Source organism: Talpa occidentalis, unplaced genomic scaffold (genome assembly GCF_014898055.3).
Source record: "Talpa occidentalis isolate TD23 unplaced genomic scaffold, MPIMG_talOcc4v2.1 talOcc4.5, whole genome shotgun sequence".
In the NCBI taxonomy this organism is placed as follows: domain Eukaryota; kingdom Metazoa; phylum Chordata; class Mammalia; order Eulipotyphla; family Talpidae; genus Talpa; species Talpa occidentalis.
The window spans coordinates 40,800,012-40,816,925 of record NW_023604861.1 but is presented as its reverse complement, the minus strand read 5'-3'; the positions used below and the strand labels follow the sequence as shown (position 1 = coordinate 40,816,925).

Below are 16,914 nucleotides of genomic sequence, written 5' to 3'. Positions count from 1 at the left end.
GAAGGTTGAAAAAAATGGAAATGTGTCTCCATCTTCTTTATTTCCTACTCACGACAGGTTGTTTCTCCTTTTGTGTTCTAATTAGAGAACACAGTCCATTTACAATGTTTTCTAAGTGAAACACAAACTTTCTTGTAAGCTATCTCAAAATATATAAGAACAATATGCTCGCTTGGCATACTTTGGGTCAGGATATCCATTAAAAAGTAGGTATGTTGGCACAACCAACTCTGCATTTTCCAGGACATTTCCTTTTAATTTGGCCTTTTGAACTGGTCTGTGTTTGTTAGCTTTCGGAGTTTGGCATTGATCAAAAGAGAAATAGTGTTTTGAATTAACACATGAGAATGTTGAAATAGAGGGCAAGCTAGAGATTTAGGTGTTTGATATAAATGGACAAATTTAATTTTCCCTCATTTCTCTAATAACTGTCTGCCTAAATATTTTCTCATACTCAAAGTTTAATGACAGATATAATTTCTTGCTCAAACTCTCCCCCCAATGCCTGTAACCTACAATTTTTTTATATCTGTTATGTAATTTTTATATTTGTATATAAATATAAAAATGGTATTGCCATATAAATATGGTATTGCCACCATAGTACACCTACCACCAAATCACCCGTAGTCCACTGCCACAGACTATTGGGCTTCCTTCCCAATTTGTTCTTACCCCTCCTTTTTGGTGCTTCACTTCTGTAGTCAGCTTTCAAGGGTTAGTTTTTAAACTTCTGACTCTTAGTTTAGATACTTTATACTGTATATATTAGTGACACCAGGTGGTATTTATCTTTCTCCTTCTGACTTATCTCAGTTAACATTTTCCCTTCCAGCTCTGTCCATGTAGCCACAGATGGCATGAGGTTATCTTTTTTGATCACTGACTAGTATTCCATTGTGTGTATATACTTCATCATCTTGATCCATTGATCTGGGGTACTTAGGTTGTTTCCATAGTTCAGCTACAGTAAGTAGCACTGCAGTGAACATGGGAGTGCCGTTTTCCTTTCATTCACTGGTTATGAATTTTGGGGGTAGATGCCTATGAGTGGAATTAGTAGGTTGTGTGGCAGATCAAATTTTAATGTTTTGAGACACTTCCATACTACTTTACATATGGAGTGGACAAATTAGTATTCCTACCAGAAGTGTAGGAGGGTTCCCTTTTCTCCACACCTGGGCCAGCACTGTTCCTGCTCTTTGTGATATAGGCCATTGTCATCAGTGTGAGATGAGATCTCACTGTGGTCTTGATTTACATTTCTCTAATAATAAGTGACTGTGAACATTTTTACCTGGGCCCATTTGCAGTATCAATATCTCCTTTAAAGAGTGTCTATGTAGGTCTTCTGCCTGTTTTTTGATTGGGTGGTGGTGTTTTCGTAGAGTTTATGAGTTCTTTATATCTTTGCCATCAATCCTTTGTCAGTCAAAAGGAGAGTAAATATCCCTGAGAATGGTAAGGTAGATAAATATTTCCAAGATTAGCAATATCCTGCCAAAGGATGCAGGTATGTCCTGCCATTAAATGTTCATTTATACTTCATAGATACCACCTGAATGTTAGGACCAATAAGATCTCTCCCACAGCTTCTGGAATCTCTATAAGGACTGTGATGGGGGCAGAATATAGGTCCAAAATTGCTCTGGACCAGGCAAAAGAGAGAAGAGAGTTTGGAGACTGGGGAGGCTGTGGCTATTCTTTTCTTAAGAACTCTCATAAGTAGAATGATTCCAGGAGTCCTCCAGTCCTCTGATATATCAGGAAGAGTCAGGAATACTCTTTACAATTATCCTGTAACATTTGGAATGGTTAAGCCTATATAAAGGATACAGTGGGCCTAGTCTAAGTCAGTCTGGAAGGCCAGGAACACAGCAAAAATATCTCCCTTCTCATGGAAGTATTTATTAACAAAGTCTTCATCATATCTGAGCGTCTACAGTATATGCAGTATGCCTATGTATTCGGAAAACTCAACCTCATAAAAAATGTACCTGTGTTTAAATGTCACATAAAAATGCACAGTGATAAAAATCTTGATTTGCCTGGAAGAAAAGGATCATCAAGGAATAAGCTATTCAAATCAATTCCATCTATAGAAAACATAAAGTGATGATTAGAACTTCCAAACCAATGAGGAATCCTAGGTATTTGTGATTATTTATGACACTTATTTTTCTGGATTAAAGTGCGTATGCTTTCCAGACATTCTCATGCTCAGTTAAATGAAATTGGAATCTTTAAGGCATATTAGCTAAGTAAGTACCACAGAAGATCAGTGGGGTTTCATTGATAACCTTATTTGGAAATGTGCAGAATTTGATCTAGAGTCCCTTGGGAATTCAACAACCCTGACAAACTTTCTGCTTGACAATTAGTGGGGATCGAATGCTTTGTTCCAAACTAAACTAAAGGGAGATCCGTAGAAAGTACTTTATTAGTGTGATTAAGGCTTATTTATTTTGCAATCAATCCTGAAGAGAGGCGGACATATTACTGAACCTAAAAGAACTAAGATTTTGATGGTGTATTTCAGGGCAGCATTTCACATCTCACAACTCTGTAGTAACTGCACAGGAGGTCAACTTGGCATCGCCAGGTGTTTGTGCTGCAACCCCCAGTCATTTCACATGTGGCCTAGATGTTGGATTTGGCGTACTTTGAATTTGTGTGGGACAAAATGAATCAATACTTTTGATTTAGGACCACAGCTTTGGTGTTGTGTTTGACTGAAAATCACTGGCTGTTATGGAGAGTGAATCAAAAAGGTTGTATTGATGGGCTAATAGTTTTAAGGAGTTGTCGACAATATAACTCTGGGTCTGTATCACCCCATCTTCTCTCACTTTCTAATCATTTCTAACACAGTAGGTTTCCCTTCCCAGCAGTCCTGATTGGCACCCTGTTAGTGTTAGTCATTATTGTAAATCCCATACGGATGTAGTCAAAACTGTTGACAAGTCTAAAGTACCTTTTTCTTTAAAACTTCCCTGGACCTCTGAGGTCCCTTTTTCTTTAAAACTTCTCCGGACCCCTGACAACCATTCCCAAATTCTTAATGATCAGTTTCGTTACATATTGTTCCTGCCCCTTACAGATTAGGAAATGTAAATTATCGACAACCAAGATGCTGCTTCTGCCTAACTCTCCCTCCCACCTGACAATTCCCTCCATTTCCATCACTGTCAGTGTCTCACACACAAGCACATGTCCAATCTATCTCTGAATTAGAATGTTTCCCCTAATACATAGACATTAGGAAGCAGATGAATGGAATGGACAGGAAAACCTGAAGGTTGAGTGCTGTGTGTTAGGTGTGTTTTTAGTGAGTAGAGATGAGGCCATCTGTACTGTGCCTGACACAAATGACCTGGAGTGGATGTTGTTCTCTACAAGCAAGTGACCGTAAAGAATGAGTCATTGACCTAAGTCTTGTTCCCAAAGCACAAATGCCCATACCGATAAATTACCAAAATTTTATGAAGAGCCTACTATCCAACGTAAAAGTTGCTAGCCTCCCTTGTGGAAGAACCATCATCTGGGTAGCCTATTGAAAACCCAGACCCGGGGCCTCCCGGGTCAAGGGGTTAAGCACTGCACTATGAAGCAATCTATAGCCTCTGCAGCACGGGTTCCATCCCTGGCCAGCCAGGGAGCAACCCACATGGCGCAGCAGACCTCTCCTGACTCACCCGCTGCTCCCCTCAGCAGTGCATTTCAGTCTGCCTGTTCTGTTCCCCACTCTGTCTCTGGTGAATTCTCTCAACCCCCACACCTCTGGCCTGTGCCCCAGCTTTTGTATGCATGGATGGATAAATCTTTTAAAAATATAAAACACAGACCCTTTGGTCTGACACACACAGTGTGATTATTATGAAAGTAACATCCAAGGTGATCCTGAGGTAGGTATTTCTGGGACCATGTTTTCAGAACCACCTCTCTGCCATATGTGAAATCCTGTGTTACCAATGGTGGTGATAAGATGAGCTGCTTTTCTCATGAAGTTCTTACATTAGTAAGAAAGAAGGCAGTTAATTATAAGGGAGCATGGCCTTTACTGAAAATCAGAAATGGAAGGAGCCACCCTGTGACCTGGTTTGTTTTCCTCACTGTGCTTCACTATTTAAAAGCATGTCCTTTATTGTTCATGAGTGTATTCATCACTTACATTGTTTACCAAGAACAGGGACCTCACTTGTCTGATGTGGTGCTGCATCCCTAGAACCTCAGCCCTGATTGCTTCTAAGGAAAGATGTAAAGAGCGAAGGAAGCAGTGAAAAGCTAGCACTATTGGGCTAATTTAAAAGCGGTCCTTTGGGCCTCAGATCCACAACTGAGAATACATTAGGATGTTGATGGGAAAGGCTCAGTATGCCTTTGTGCGCCGCCTCTGTGTGCTGTCCTAAGGTGGAACTGGCCGTGTCGTCACAAGTTATACAGAGCTGGTCTGTACCTTTATCTCTAGATTTTTCAGGTCTGTGAGATGTGCAAAAAGGTCAAGAATACTCACAGGCCCCCTACTCTTTTTATTTTCATAAGTTATCTACTTAAAGTTGTATTTTGCACTGCTGGGAAATCCATTCTTAACTGCAGAGACCTTTGTTTCTCCATGGAAATGGCCAAAATGAATTGTTGAGTCCATCCCATTGGAAGCCCACCAGTTCGGCAATGGCTGCGTTCTCCACCCTAAGTGTCTAGTATGTCTTTCGCTGAAATCTGTAGGTCCAATGAAGAAAAGGAACGCTGCCTTCCCCTTTCACAACCCCCCAAGTCTGTGTGAGTCACTCTCTTAGAGCGTAGCTCCTCTCCCTGGGAAGCCCTCAGCTTCCTCCATAAGGGGTGTGGGGGGATAGCTCTCTACCATTTCTCGGAGGTCCTCTGCAGAAAGAAGTGGGCATAGGACCATTTGTCATCAGCCTGGGGCATCAGGGAAAGTCCCACTCTCCACCCAGAATGGAGGCGATTCCCCAAAAGAATTCTGCCTCTCTTTCCTACTTAGGAAAGGCAAATAGGTATTATTTTTAAAACATTTTTACTTTATTAATAAAGCATTCATTAGAACCTATTTTTTAAAACTTTTCAGGCTTTTTAAAATTAAGGTAATACTTATTAACAATATTTTAAGTTTCCGGTATACAGTTTCACACCTGGACAACTACATAAGCCACCCCATGTCCACCAACCAATCAATACCCTCTGCCTGCCCCACCCTCTAAGAATATTTCTTATTCATACGTTCTTTTCTAAAGGTGGGTGAGCATATTTATAATCATTATCTTGAACTCTTCATGATGTAGTTTGCATATCTGCAGTTCCTTATTCTTTGTGTGGAGTTTTGTCTTGTTTCATTTGGGATATGTTCTTCTATCTTCCAATTCTCTGTTTGCTTCTGTGTTGTTAGCAAATCTTCTCTTCTCCATGTCCTAGTCCTGAGGGTTTGGCCTGATGCTGGTGATATCTCCTGGAGTCCAGTCACTCCTGTCTTCCCAAATTATTGTCCCCTTTGTGAGCTGCACAGCCTGTCTGATGGGTCAGGACAGCAGAGTGGGTAGGGCTGTTGGCCTGGACGCACTGTGGTGTGTTGGTTTAGCCTTGGCCATCAGCCATGCCAACGCACGGTTGATCAGCATTACTACATTGACTGTACACAGGTGCATCGACACACGGGCCCTTTAAATGCTGCTGCTTAGTTTACTTTGGCTTCCCTCTGACTGTTAAGGCAGGGGCTCGGGAGCTCATCTCCGCTGTGCTGAAATAAAGGGTTGTGGTGCCTACTCAGGAGAAGTTCTGCACCTTAGAGATCTTTTCTCCATTGTACCTCGCAATGCACAGGGTCGGGTTTCTTCCTTTAGAAGCATTTCTCTGTCCCTCCTTTCCTTCTGGGCACTTTAAATAATTCCATTGCTAGTGCGACTCAAAATATACATGCTGATGTGCTCACCTCCACCTACATGACAGCAAATTGACAACAGATATGGGTGCACACAGAAGTAGGCCTGAAATTTGCATGAGTAGAGCAGCCACTACAAAGGGAAAAAAAGCAGCACCCAGAAGGAAAGGAGGGACAGAGAAATGCTTTTAAAGGAAGAAACCCTCCCCAAGTGTTGATGAAACCCTCGGGTTCTCTGTGCTCAATGTAAGGGTAAACTGGGACATACTCTTTATAAAGTGACCACTCTTCCCAGAGTGTCCCAGGCTTCACACAGGAGTCAGGGGTTCCCAGACCCTATCCCACATCTCCCCACGGACACCCTGCACTCCGTGGACCGACCTGGTGCAGAGAGGTGCTCCTCCAGTGCGCACTTCAGCTGCATTTCACGTGAGCGTGGGGTTTCCCTTGGACCTGTGGTGCTCAAGCATCCAACTTCACAGTAGTGAGTGAGAGCATAGCCTTGGATTGCTTTTCGAAGCCTGTTTAAAAGAGAACCAAAGATGCAGTCTGGACACAGTTTCTTAACAAATAGCAACATATAGCCTATGGAGCCTGTCACCTCATTTCATTCTTTTGATGTTGGATGTAGGAGCAGCAAGGGTTGGAAGGTGCTGCTGTGATGTCAGTCCCGACACCGACATCCGGGTTCTCAGATTGTCAGTACAGTTTTGACATTTGAATTTCTTGATGGAAGTCTTCTTGATTTATAATCAGATTCCAGACTAACTATTCACTCTTGGAGTTTTTCAATAATCTTTTTTTTAAAGATTTATTTATTTATGCATGCAAGAACTGGGGTACAGGCCAGAGGAATAAGGGGTGAGAGGATTCACCAGAGACAGAGTGGGGAGCAGAACAGGCAGACTGATCTAAACACACTGCTGAGGGGAGCAGTGAGCGAGTCAGGAGAGGTCTGCTGTGCCATGTGGGTAGCTCCCTGGCTGGGGATTGAACTCAAGCTGCAGTGGCTGAGGACAGCTTCATAGGCTGTGTCTCAACCCCTTGTGCCACCAGTGAGACCCTCAATGATCTTTTAAAGTACAGTAGCGAGTAGGAGAGAGTGAACCAGCTCCTTTCCACAAAAGCAGCAATCATAGGGAAATAGGGATTGTTTGGGAAGAACTCGTGCTTCCTGCAGTGGCACTGATGGGAAATATGGACGAAACACATCTCATAACTAGCAACTGAAACGATCAGGAAATTTGGGGGGAGCGTGATTTCTGACGGGTGCATGTGCCCTTTTCCTACCGCAGAGTCCCCTGAGGAAAGAAATCATTTTATTCTCCCAATAATTCCAATTTTATATGGGTAAATCAAGCATAAAATTGGTAGTTGAAATGCTACTAGAAGCCTTTGTTTAGAAATGCCTTTATTCATCTATATATTATTTCAGAGTGTAGCTTTTCTAGCTACGATTCAAGGAGGGTGGTGTGTCCTGTCTGCCATGTTGCTGTGACTCTCTAGAATGTGCTCTCCTCGATGGCGTGCTGGTAGAAAGTAATGACCGAGCCTGACGAAGCCATCATTGGGGTGAAATGATGTTGTGGAAGAGTCTTACTGTTTCTCCGTAACATACAGTGTTTGTCCTTTTAATCCAGGCATCATATCAACGTTTCTTCACGTCCATCCCTTTGGAGCGAACATAGAATACCTTTGGTCATACATGCAGCAGCTGGATTCCAAGGTAAGTTTCTGATCTCGTGATGCTGAAATTTCCCGTGATGGCTTCTGGCTGTGGGTGTGCCCCCCTCACCCTCCGTGCCCTCCCTGAGCTACACAAGGGAGACAATAGTGTGTGATGTTTACGGGCTGCTCCTGGACAAGGACCTCAGTGTGGGGCAGGCAGTTGTATTTACTTGCTTTTGTCTATGTAGAAAGAAAAGAACTTATTTAAAATCAGCCTTTCGGCTATGCCAAATTGCTTTAAAAGACATATGAGGGATTTAAAATGGCAGATTGGCCTGAAAATTCCCCAAACAAGGGAGAAATCAGGTCAGGGTGGCTGGCTAATGTGACATTATCCTCAGACCATACTCTCACAGGATGCGATGTGAAGGCCTCCACACAATAGAGAAAATCACCTCAAATAACAAAGATCTGATGTGACTGTTAAGAAAACTACATTAATGGGTGTTTTCCATCATTATTCTCTAAATGGAAAAAAATGACTGCTAAGTTAATCTCAGCTGGGATCCTCCAGGGTCATACCAACATCAGGACATCATTTTTCAGAGGCTCAGTTCTCCATCTGCCAATCAGCTGTTTTCCCAGCATGAGGCAGGTTTGTGTGTTAAAAGGAAGGGACAGAAAGAGCTCAATTTACGTATCAATATGAGAACAATGAGCCAGACCTCTGTCCAAATAATGAGATACATTAACTAGTACTGCCTGGGGAAACTCTGGAAGGGATTGGGCACAGGACAAAGAAGCTAGGTCTGTCAGTAAGGCATCTGTTAAGTGTTCTGCTGTGGAGGAGAATGGAAATGAGCAGCTCTTCCACAGGACACAGCAAAGTCATGGAATGGTAGGACCAGGCCCTCTGCTGCAGCTCGAGGGGCCTGAATGCACTTGTAGAATTTGAAACTGTCAGTGGCCAGTGTTGATTAGTGTACTGTGTTCTTTGATTCACATTACCTTACCAATTCATCATTCCATAACTGCTCGACCTTTCTATGGGTCTTGCACTTCCCCTTTGAGAGAAAGCATCTGGCACAGAAAGCATTTTTCCCAATCCCAGATTCATGTCGTTTTATCCTCTCCCAGTTGGTGATAGGATGGACCCAAAACAGGAAAGAGATGAGAAGATTCTTAAAGTTCAGAATCATGTCTTCTCTGTAGCCTCCACTGACATGGAGAGGGGCATAACAGAAAATTCTATTAACTGAGGTAAAATGAGAAGAAACATAAAACTTTATGATTTTTTTCTCCTTTCAATTAGGTCATTGTTTGTTTATTTCATCACAACCTTTGCCGGGAGGATTGAATGAAATGCTTCAGCCAATGTGCTTGGCATAGAATAAGCCCTTGGGAAGGTCTTGCTTTGGTTCCTTTTACCTTCCCTGGCATTCTTGACAGTACCAACCTTTCTGAGAAGTCTTTGTTGAAAAGCAGTTGTTCCAAAAAAAAAAAAAAAAAAGGCAGAAGTGGGCTTAGAATGTCAGGACTCTTGTTTCCTCTCCATATCAGTGGAGAGAGAGAGAGTGTGTGTAAACGAGACCCCCGGGATCATCAGTGATGAATGATTGGAAGCTCACTTCTCCTACCCTCAACAGAGTGAGTCAGCCATTAGTTCAGGTGAGACTGGTTTCCCTTCAGAACAGTCTCCAAGAAGAGAGAATTCATCCCTGGCCCCTAGGGATGGACTTGTTTTATGTGATGGACTTGTCTAGAAGGGATTCAGAAAGAAAATTCCATTTAATCTCCAACTGGCACCCTTATTTTAGAAGTTAATGAAGAAAGTATTTCCCTCACAGAAGAAATAGACAGGCCCTCTCCCAGTGCTCTTCTCATCTGAATGAAATGGTCAGTAGAGTGTCAGCTGTTTTCCTCATGCCTAAGGTAAAATATCAAAAACATGTTCTGACTAAAAACTCCAGGGTGCCGGATTGGACTACATACTCTTCTACTCCAGAGAGGTTCAGAGGACATTTTGACTTTATAAGCTACACAGCAACTTACAGCAATGCACTAGAATTCTGTATCCTCAGGGCTTTAAGTAGAAAACAAAGTAATGACTGGTTTGTCCTGTAAATAGCCACCACAGCCTTATCCCTGCCTCAGCTGCCAAAAGGTTCATAATCCAGGCATGGCCACTGGCTGATCCTGAGTTGTCTGGTGCAGGGGCCCACACACTGCCTCCAGTCATTTAGAAGGAACTGAGTGACATAAGGCCCCACAGAGTTTTTAGTATGGAGGCCAAATATTCTATGTGGGCTCCCCAACTTGGGCCAGGGGTGGGGGGCGGTACTGACTATAGTAGGATGACTCTGTAAAACTTGCATTTAGAACACAAGTCACGTTGATTTGGCCAGCATCATCAATAACACAATGTAAAGTAGCGTTTAGCATCTAGCTACCCTCTAACCAGATGAGTGCAAGAGCTTTAGAGGCTCGGGATTAAGCACAGCACTCTGAAGCTATCCACAGCCTCTGCAGCACAAGTTCAATCCGCAGCTGGCCAGGGAGCTACCCAAATGGTGCAGCAGACCTCTCCTGCTCCACTCAGCTGTGTATTTGTCCGTCTACCTGTTCTGCTCCCTCCCTCTGGTACAAATACCCCCCCACCTCAGGACTGTACCCACTTCTTGCATGCATAAATAAATCTTTAAAAAACGCGTCCCTCCGTCCCTCCGTCCCTCCGTCCCTCCGTCCCTCCGTCCCTCCGTCCCTCCGTCCCTCCGTCCCTCCGTCCCTCCGTCCCTCCGTCCCTCCGTCCCTCCGTCCCTCCGTCCCTCCGTCCTCCGTCCCTCCGTCCCTCCGTCCCTCCGTCCCTCCGTCCCTCCGTCCCTCCGTCCCTCCGTCCCTCCGTCCCTCCGTCCCTCCGTCCCTCCGTCCCTCCGTCCCTCCGTCCCTCCGTCCCTCCGTCCCTCCGTCCCTCCGTCCCTCCGTCCCTCCGTCCCTCCGTCCCTCCGTCCCTCCGTCCCTCCGTCCCTCCGTCCCTCCGTCCCTCCGTCCCTCCGTCCCTCCCTCCCTCCGTCCCTCCGTCCCTCCGTCCCTCCGTCCCTCCGTCCCTCCGTCCCTCCGTCCCTCCGTCCCTCCGTCCCTCCGTCCTCCGTCCCTCCGTCCCTCCGTCCCTCCGTCCTCCGTCCCTCCGTCCCTCCGTCCCTCCGTCCCTCCGTCCTCCGTCCCTCCGTCCCTCCGTCCCTCCGTCCCTCCGTCCCTCCGTCCCTCCGTCCCTCCGTCCCTCCGTCCCTCCGTCCCTCCGTCCCTCCGTCCCTCCGTCCCTCCGTCCCTCCGTCCCTCCGTCCTCCGTCCCTCCGTCCCTCCGTCCCTCCGTCCCTCCGTCCCTCCGTCCCTCCGTCCCTCCGTCCCTCCGTCCCTCCGTCCTCCGTCCCTCCGTCCCTCCGTCCCTCCGTCCCTCCGTCCCCGTCCCTCCGTCCCTCCGTCCCTCCGTCCCTCCGTCCCTCCGTCCCTCCGTCCCTCCGTCCCTCCGTCCCTCCGTCCCTCCGTCCCTCCGTCCCTCCGTCCCTCCGTCCCTCCGTCCCTCCGTCCCTCCGTCCCTCCGTCCCTCCGTCCCTCCGTCCCTCCGTCCCTCCGTCCCTCCGTCCCTCCGTCCCTCCGTCCCTCCGTCCCTCCGTCCCTCCGTCCCTCCGTCCCTCCGTCCCTCCGTCCCTCCGTCCCTCCGTCCCTCCGTCCCTCCGTCCCTCCGTCCCTCCGTCCCTCCGTCCCTCCGTCCCTCCGTCCCTCCGTCCTCCGTCCCTCCGTCCCTCCGTCCCTCCGTCCCTCCGTCCCTCCGTCCCTCCGTCCCTCCGTCCCTCCGTCCCTCCGTCCCTCCGTCCCTCCGTCCCTCCGTCCCTCCGTCCCTCCGTCCCTCCGTCCCTCCGTCCCTCCGTCCCTCCGTCCCTCCGTCCCTCCGTCCCTCCGTCCCTCCGTCCCTCCGTCCCTCCGTCCCTCCGTCCCTCCGTCCCTCCGTCCCTCCGTCCCTCCGTCCCTCCGTCCCTCCGTCCCTCCGTCCCTCCGTCCCTCCGTCCCTCCGTCCCTCCGTCCCTCCGTTCCGTCCCTCGTCCTCCGTCCCTCCGTCCCTCCGTCCCCGTCCCTCCGTCCCTCCGTCCCTCCGTCCCTCCGTCCCTCCGTCCCTCCGTCCCTCCGTCCCTCCGTCCTCCGTCCCTCCGTCCCTCCGTCCCTCCGTCCCTCCGTCCCTCCGTCCCTCCGTCCCTCCGTCCCTCCGTCCCTCCGTCCCTCCGTCCCTCCGTCCCTCCGTCCCTCCGTCCCTCCGTCCCTCCGTCCTCCTCCGTCCCTCCGTCCCTCCGTCCCTCCGTCCCTCCGTCCCTCCGTCCCTCCGTCCCTCCGTCCCTCCGTCCCTCCGTCCCTCCGTCCCTCCGTCCCTCCGTCCCTCCGTCCCTCCGTCCCTCCGTCCCTCCGTCCCTCCGTCCCTCGTCCCTCCGTCCCTCCGTCCCTCCGTCCCTCCGTCCTCCTCCGTCCCTCCGTCCCTCCGTCCCTCCGTCCCTCCTCCGTCCCTCCGTCCCTCCGTCCCTCCGTCCCTCCGTCCCTCCGTCCCTCCGTCCCTCCGTCCCTCCGTCCCTCCGTCCCTCCGTCCCTCCGTCCCTCCGTCCCTCCGTCCCTCCGTCCCTCCGTCCCTCCGTCCCTCCGTCCCTCCGTCCCTCCGTCCCTCCGTCCCTCCGTCCCTCCGTCCCTCCGTCCCTCCGTCCCTCCGTCCCTCCGTCCCTCCGTCCCGATGGCTGGTAGTCGTGTGCTGCAACACCAAGGTCCTAAGACAGGGACTTGGGGAATGGGAAGCCACTGAACAGCAAGATTGGCCTTTTTATTGACAGAAGGTGCGTCTACCTGAACACTGGTATTTGGGCTTTAGAAAGTGAGTGTTGCACGCCCATTTCCACCATGGTCCAATCTTGTGTTTTGCAAAGAGTGGGACACCCTGTTAACATTTCAGCCCCCCATCCCAGAGCAATCAGCATCGTGCTCTCTCACGTGAATGGAAACTTGTGCTACACCTATTTAGGTGAAAAACTTTCCAACTCTATACTTTGAAAACTTAAATATATGTAATCTAAGTCAGTTCTACCTGAAGGTAGCTGTCACAATCAGCCACGATGACTCTGAAGGCTCTCTTTAAAAGACTAGTTGGTTAACCTGGAATCTTCAGCACATTTTAAAGGAATTCACTAAGTTTTCAATTATTATAGGCCCAAGGAATGCACTAAGTTTTAATTATAGGCCCAAGAATAGCAAATACATGGTGTGAAATCTCCATGAACAGTTGATTTTACTTACTGGTCTTTTTGGTCTCACCATCCAATGAATCTTATCAAATCAAAAGCATAGGTTCCAAAACCATACTTATATAGTGATCCTACCAAGGAAAAATAGGTTTGATTCAGTGAACATATTTATGTACCCACCTCTGCGCTAAGCCAATAATCTTCACAACGTTCATCTTAAATGTTTCCCCTTAGCTAGGACAGACCATCTAGATAGGGATCATTTAGCATTTAATACAGGATTCCACCAGATATAGCAGAGCCCAATGCCAGTGTCTTCTCTGCCTTGTTACACGAGGTCTGCCCGTACAGACATGCATGAGGATGCAAACACAAAGAAAAAAAAAAAAAAAAAGTCAGGGTTTACACTGCAGGGTTGTAGTTGAATTGTTAATGAACAATGAACCATTGCTCAAATTTTTATGTAAAAAAAAATCTGTAAGAAAATCGTTGCGCAAACAACTCAGTGCGGATTTCGTGGAGGGTAGTGTGTATAGGGTTGTAAATGTAGGGTTTTGTTTCTCTTTCTACACCTTTTCAGTCCCTGCAAAAGTTAGCGGAAGAGAAGTCATTGCGACAAGAAATCCAACCACAGGCCCTGCCTTTGGCTTCAGTGCCGTAGATCAAGCCCTGCCCCCTGAGCGGAGGGCAAGGTGTCTTCCAGCCGGTGATGGCTTTGGAGCGCCCCCACATCCATCCCTACCTCCTCCTGTAGCGAGGGAGAGTCCAGGCTTGCTGTGGCTGCTGAGGTAGCCAAGCTATGAAGAGTTGACCTGGAACCATTACACTCTCCCGACCCACCCTTTAGACGCTTGCAGGAGGAGGAGGAAGAGGGTCAACTCAGCATGGAACGCATGCTGGTCTTCATCAGGATGTTACTTACAGCCACGCAGAAAACGACATGTTTTCTTTCTCACTGGGAAAGTTCATCTATACCCAACTCCCTGGCTCTTGAAGGTGACTTCTTTCTCTCCAAAAGTGACTTCTCTTCCTTTCTAACAGATATCTGCAAACGAAATTGAAATGCTTTTGATGAGGCTGCCACGCATGTTTAAACAGGAGTTCACAGGTGTGGGAGCAACGCTGGAGAAAAGGTGGAAGCTGTGTGCCTTTGAAGGGATTAAAACTACCTAACTGTAAGAGCAAAAAGTCTGTGGGAATGAAGCCGTCTGAACCCGACCAGGGCTGTGCAGCGTGAGAGCGGGAAGTCTGGGGGGGCCCCGTGCGGGGTTTTGTGGAGCCCTCAGAGCCTGACATTCGTTCCATCCGTGGCATTCTCTTGTGAGTGGAAATGTCATTGTGTGCCAGTTCCTTAAAACCCAGCTCATACTGTGACAGATCTGTTTCCTATGAAAACCAAGCAGTGATTCCACAGTGATTCATAACGATGGCAAAAATCTTAAAATATGCCACATTGGAGAACAGCTCACCAAGCAAAATATTTAAAGTTAATGATGGTGTAGCAATGCTTGTTGCTAGGCTACAGAGTTGTGTATGTAATGTATAGCTGAAATCATTCAATGACATTTTCCTCAGTCTTTCTGTTTTAATAAAAAAAAAAGTAATTTTACAGTGAGGAAAAAAAATCATACCAAAAGAAAACTTGAATATGTGTCAGAACATTTATTGTATTTTGTAAATTAAGTTATATGCTGTTCCAGGGACTTTGCCTTATTGAAGAGGCAGAAAATGTGATTGGACTCCTTGAGAATGCTTTATCGAGAATATTATTTTTCTAATGTAACAATTCTCCATCATAAGTTCTTTTAACATGGACTGCATAACAATTTTCATAAAATGTAAATAAAGGAAAAATTAGTGCTACTGTCTTGTACTTGGTATGTAATATTCAGGTTTATGCATCAAAATAAACAGTAAATATTCCTGTTACAAATTTTATAGCAAAGATATTAATTTTTTTCAATAAATATGACTTCTACCATATTGGTTTTTCAAATTCTTTGAGATATTTGAGTTCAGTTTTATTTAGTGCCCATCATTTCTAAAAAGACGAAGTGTATGAGTGACATTAAGAGAACACAAACATAAATAACTGTAAAGTGGATAGTACTAAGAAAAAGATTATAGAGCATTAGAGTAGACTATGGCTAAACATACCAAGATACAGCATCCAAATATAACAAACATAAATTTTACCTTTGTTTTGAGACTTGATGGTTAGGTGCCAAATAGCCGTTTAGTTCTTACTATTTCTTGGGTAACATACAAGCTAGAACAGGAATTTAAGAATTAGCAGTCAAATTAACAATTTAGGCAGATTTTGGTATTCCTTTCTGGGATGCCCTTTTTCCTTCCACTTAGAAATAGGATACAGCTTGAGATTGTATCTCCAGCTTCCTCAAAGAAGAATCACATAAACATAGCTATTCAAATTGTTACTTTTAAATGAAACAGTTTTTCAAAAGATAGCTCAGCAGTGAGTGTTCTTTGAAGTTCTGACAAGATGTTCCCAATTTCCCACTGGACATCACTGTTCTATCTTTTCACTGAGCCCTGATACATTAAGGTATTTATTCATAATTCCCATAAATACCCACTTATGTCAGGCGCAGTGTGAATGCTGCTAATGTGGAGATGAGTAATACCCTCTTTAATAAACTCAGACTTCAGTGGGGAAAAACATTTTCCCAAACCTTCTCCACATGAGTTGACAGGGATGATATGACAAGGGGTGTTGGGGATTCAACTAAATATCAGTAGCATTTCATTACCATCTGTCAGTGCCCACGACTACCATCGTCCTGACATGTTTAGATCAGGAGACCCTATGGACACATGTAATTGGAGAGATGACCTCATTTACTGATATTGTCATTGGAAAATAACATTAAGAGATTCACTTAAAAAACAATGAGAGCAAAATTCTGTGAGATACCTAGTTAAAAAAAACAGTCTAGCAGGACACAAAAGGCACCATACCTAGATTCTTTTTATTTTTTACATCATGTTCATTTCTCAACAATATTTGCAGGGGAAGATGAGGGAGAAGGATCAGAGAGAGGGAGGAGCACAGGGGACTGTGGTGATGGTGCACGGGTGCATCGGTGAAGGAAATTCTATGGGAACTAACCCTGGGGGGAGCAAATATTGTTTTAAAATGAACAATGATTCTTTATTAATTGAAAGCATGAGCAGTATTTTTAAATGTGCATTTGTACATTCAAATGTTGCCAGTAGGCACCGCAGCTGCACTGCACGGAGTAAACTAGCATCGAGCTCTGATGAGGAAAAGGGGATGGAGGGATCTCACATTCAATCAGATGACAAGACACTATATTCTAAAACTGTTCTAGAGTTCTAAATAGCAACTCAGGTCTGAAATGATTAATGCAGCTTCCAAAATTTTGGATTACATGTGTCATCTGAGCTAAATTTCTATGTTAGACTCCTATGCAAAGCCACACAGGAAAATGTATTTTGCTAGTAATATTTTAATTTATACTTGAAACTAATCATATTGTCGACAAATGTATTGATTCTATCTAACTGCAATTACTTAAGTTTTACATCCTAACATCTAGCTACCCAGTAACAAATCTTGGGTTCCGAGAATCAGCAAAATACTAAAGGTTTGGAGACACTCATAACCGGGCCCCGACAAGGTTTTCTGACTTGCTTTTTTCATTATTTACCCGAATAACAACATTTTCCTTTTTCTGCTTTTGCTCATATTCCATCCAAATACAATGACCTCTCTCATTCAGTTGTCACCAGATGTGTCACTACTTCACCGCCTTAAGAGACAACAATGAAATGCCCCCACAACCTCCTCACCCAGGAAGCTTTGCTCCATCCCTCAGAATGAAGACAGAATTTACTTCTGCCTCTGTGTGGCCAGGCCCCATGGTACTTGCTTCCCAGCAGACTTTGCCTCTTCATTTCCCTCTTAGATGACAAGCTCTTTGAGGGATCAAAGCATGTCTTTCATACTTTGAGTTATGTCCCAAAGCGGTTTTGCTGGTAATTTCTTACAACATAGGACAGAAAGTGAACAGAGATATTTCTGAAAATATCATTGAT

At 45.9% G+C, this 16,914-nt stretch overlaps 1 protein-coding gene across 17 annotated transcripts in view; it reads left to right on the top strand.

Moving 5' to 3' along the window:
- ENOX1 (ecto-NOX disulfide-thiol exchanger 1) overlaps nt 1-14,208 on the top strand; it is a 522,650-nt gene extending 508,442 nt beyond the window's left edge. For all 17 annotated transcript variants that reach the window (XM_054701771.1, XM_054701766.1, XM_054701762.1 and 14 more), the window contains 2 exons: nt 7,534-7,619; nt 13,876-14,208. In XM_054701771.1, the coding sequence (XP_054557746.1) occupies nt 7,534-7,619; nt 13,876-14,007 (218 nt within the window). In that variant the 3' untranslated portion in view covers nt 14,008-14,208. The remainder of the gene's footprint in view (nt 1-7,533; nt 7,620-13,875) is intronic.
- Nucleotides 14,209-16,914: the final 2,706 nt, after the last annotated feature.